The sequence below is a fragment of the Macrobrachium rosenbergii genome, chromosome 41, assembly GCF_040412425.1.
Source record: "Macrobrachium rosenbergii isolate ZJJX-2024 chromosome 41, ASM4041242v1, whole genome shotgun sequence".
In the NCBI taxonomy this organism is placed as follows: Eukaryota; Metazoa; Arthropoda; class Malacostraca; order Decapoda; family Palaemonidae; genus Macrobrachium; species Macrobrachium rosenbergii.
Window position 1 is genome coordinate 51,063,280 of NC_089781.1, and position 3,190 is coordinate 51,066,469.

The window sequence follows — 3,190 nt, forward strand, 5'->3', positions numbered from 1 at the left end:
AGTTTTTTTTTCAAAAATTCACCATAAATCGAAATATTGTGCTAGAGACTTCTCGTTTGTTGCAAAATGAAGGTAAATAATTGAATATTACTAGAATGTAAGAGTTTTTAGCTTACAATTGCATTTTTTGACCATTTCGGTCGAGTCAAAGTTGACCGAAGGTTGAAATTTTGGCACTTATCGTGATTTATATGAAAATATGTCAAAATTGATAAAAGCTACAACCATGAGTTATTTTCTGTTGTATTCTACATGGAATTGCGCATATTTTCATATATAAAACTTTATGTAAAGGCTAATAGAAAACGGTGCAAAAATTACGACCAAGTGACTAAAGAATTTTTGAGATTTTCAGCAGAGTTAGCTGATGCTTTCCTTTGGGGTAAGAAAGAAATTTGCGCATGCGCAGCTGGATCACGCTTGTTAAGAAAACAACAGTGTGATCCGTGAACTCCCAGCATCCCTCAAGGCGCGTGATTTAAATTTTTTCACAAACGAGGCCTATAAGTATTTTTCCGCGAATATTTAAAAAAACTTTTTGTAGTTGACGTATTTTACGTACACTTGGCACCCGACAGACAATTTTTGTCGACGTAAAATACGTCCAGTTGGCGTTAAGGTTAAGAACAGTTGACCTCAGGTCACCTGTATCCTATTGTATGCCTTTGTATGATGTCCGCTGACGCCGCCTTATAAGCGGCCTGCTCTCCTAATAAACCAGCAGAACATGTCCACCTGCTCATTATTTTGCACCTCTTATAAGAGCCTTGGAAGAAAATGACACTTTCAAGCTGACAAAACTTCCTGAAGGATGGACAGTTGTTGGAGGAAGATGGGTGTATACATTGAAGCATGAACCAAACAACACAGAGAGGTTTAAAGCAAGATACGTGACAAAAGGATATTCCCAAGTGAAAGGCGTCGATTATGAAGAGACTTTCTCACCGACCGCGCGCCATACATACTACAATAAGGATGATGATGATGCAAGTAGCAGTGCACAAAGATATACACTGTGAAATATATCTTGAACATATCTTTGTATAGACTAAAACAAAGTGGAAGAAACTGGAATAATCTGTTACATAGATTTCTTGTTAGCCATAAGTTTAAGCAATCTGCTGCTGATGCATGTTTTTATACAAAGTATGAAGGCAATGATATAACTATGATGTTGATATGGGTTGATGATTTGATAATTGCTGCTAATAATGGTAATGTACTCCATGTCTTAAAGGAATCTCTCAAAAATAAGTTTAAGATGAAAAATATTGGGAGAGTCATATTTTTAAGGAATTGAATTTATTATTGATTCAGGGGGAATATTGTTATGAACCAAAGGAAATTTTGTGAGAAAAATCTTGAGAAATTCAGAATGAATGAGTGTAACCCCAAAGCAATCCCTTGTGATTTTAGCGTAAACAAGTTAATTTTTAGTGATTCCAAAGAATTAGCCAACCCTAAATTGTATAGGGAGATTGTTGGTAGCTTAATCTACATTATGACTGGTACTAGACCTGATTTGAGTTATGTTGTTACTAAGTTGTCCCAATATATGTCTAACCCTACTATTGCACATTTAAGTTTAGCAAGGCATGTTTTGAAGTATTTGAAGGGTACTTTGTATTACTGTTTAACTTTTAAGAAGTCAGATGACCCATTATGTTTAGTTGGTTACTGTGATTTAGATTGGGGTACATCTGAGGATAGGAGAAGTATTACAGGATATTGTTTTAAACTATGTGAAGGTGGACCACTAATTTCATGGAAGACAAAGAAACAAAAGGTAGTATCTTTGTCCACTTGTGAAGCTGAATATGTAGCTATGACTCATGCTATGCAGGAAGGAAATTTTTTTAGACAATTATATGCTGATATGATAAATTGTAATCGTGAAGCTATTATTCTGAATGTTGACAATAAGGGGGCTATTGCATTAGCTAAGAATCCTGTCCACTACCAAAGATCTAAGCATGTTGATATTAAGTATCATTTTATAAGATCTCAAATTGAAAGTAAAATTATAGATCTTATTAATGTGCCTTTGTAATGGGAAAAATATTCCTCTAATTATTATTGATTTATTTAGGAACTGATTAATCATCCTCGTCTAATATCTTTACACTACTGTTGTAAGAGTGATTGTGACTATAAAATGTTTTCTTTTTTGTTGTGGTCATCGAATGCTTAGCAGTGTAGCCAGTCCTTTGTTTTGTTTTTTCTTTCACTCTGAGTATGGAATCGCTGTCCTGAATCTTTCGTCTGCATTTTGGTAACACTAGCAAAACGTGTAAGGGTCGCGAAGGCTCTCGAAGGTGTGAGAATGACGTCGAACGGTCCACCCTTCATTTTGGCTATTTTACCAAATTGGTAATACAAGCTATTATCTATCCCTTGCAAGGTAAGCTTTTAAAGTCATAATATTACCGTTAGTTCATTAGTTGGAACAGATCATTATCATGAAAGAAGAGGAGCAGACGAGGATTTAAGTGCAGCTTGCATGCCCAGCTGAACGTGATTGCAAGTCTTGGAAAATTTTCATTGTCGTGAAAGATGCTTCACGTTCATTAGTTGTCATGAGGTTTTGCTGTGTTAGTTTGAGTTGTAACTCAGTATTTGATAGGGTGGTAAAACATTGAAAGATAGTTATAAATGTTTTGTTTGTACAAGGTTTTTATAAATACCAGTGCCAAAAGGGTACCACAAAATGGCCGTCCTACAGGGCATCTTGGGATTACCTCTACCTCTCTCATGGAAATTTCCACTGCTAATCACGATCTTAGACTAGGCTATATAGTAACTTAAGGCCTACCCTTGACTAATCCTGTTTGAATGAGGAATTATGACTATTTTTGTTACAAATAGTTTAGACTATATATATATAAATTCATGGAAACTTAATTACATAGGACTTAACCTGTACCCTCATTAAATTAACCTAACTTTGTGGCCTATTGTAACGTAGTAAAAAATCATCCATGTAAACTTTGCTTAGGCTATCCTTAACGATTTCTGAAGAGGCCTAGCCTAGACTATATCCTGTTAAAAGGCACCTTAGCCTAATTTTATCTCATTTTAGTTTAAGTTTTTCTCAGAAATCTCTCAGGTAGCCTAATCCATTGACGTATATTGTGTACAAACATTTAGTACTGTGTGGAGTAGGGTATCAAATGATTTACACCTTACTGTG

General features: G+C 35.2%; 1 protein-coding gene across 1 annotated transcript; it reads left to right on the top strand.

The window, feature by feature from the left end:
* The first annotated feature begins 1,375 nt into the window (after nucleotides 1-1,375).
* On the top strand, nucleotides 1,376-2,050 carry LOC136827162 (uncharacterized). Its single transcript, XM_067084930.1, has one exon. The coding sequence runs from the start codon at nucleotides 1,376-1,378 to the stop codon at nucleotides 2,048-2,050; it is 675 nt and encodes a 224-aa protein (XP_066941031.1).
* Nucleotides 2,051-3,190: the final 1,140 nt, after the last annotated feature.

What these genes read in the sequence shown, in the direction of transcription:
- LOC136827162 (XM_067084930.1), top strand. Translation starts at nt 1,376, where the DNA reads ATGAATGAGTGTAACCCCAAAGCAATCCCTTGTGATTTTAGCGTAAAC.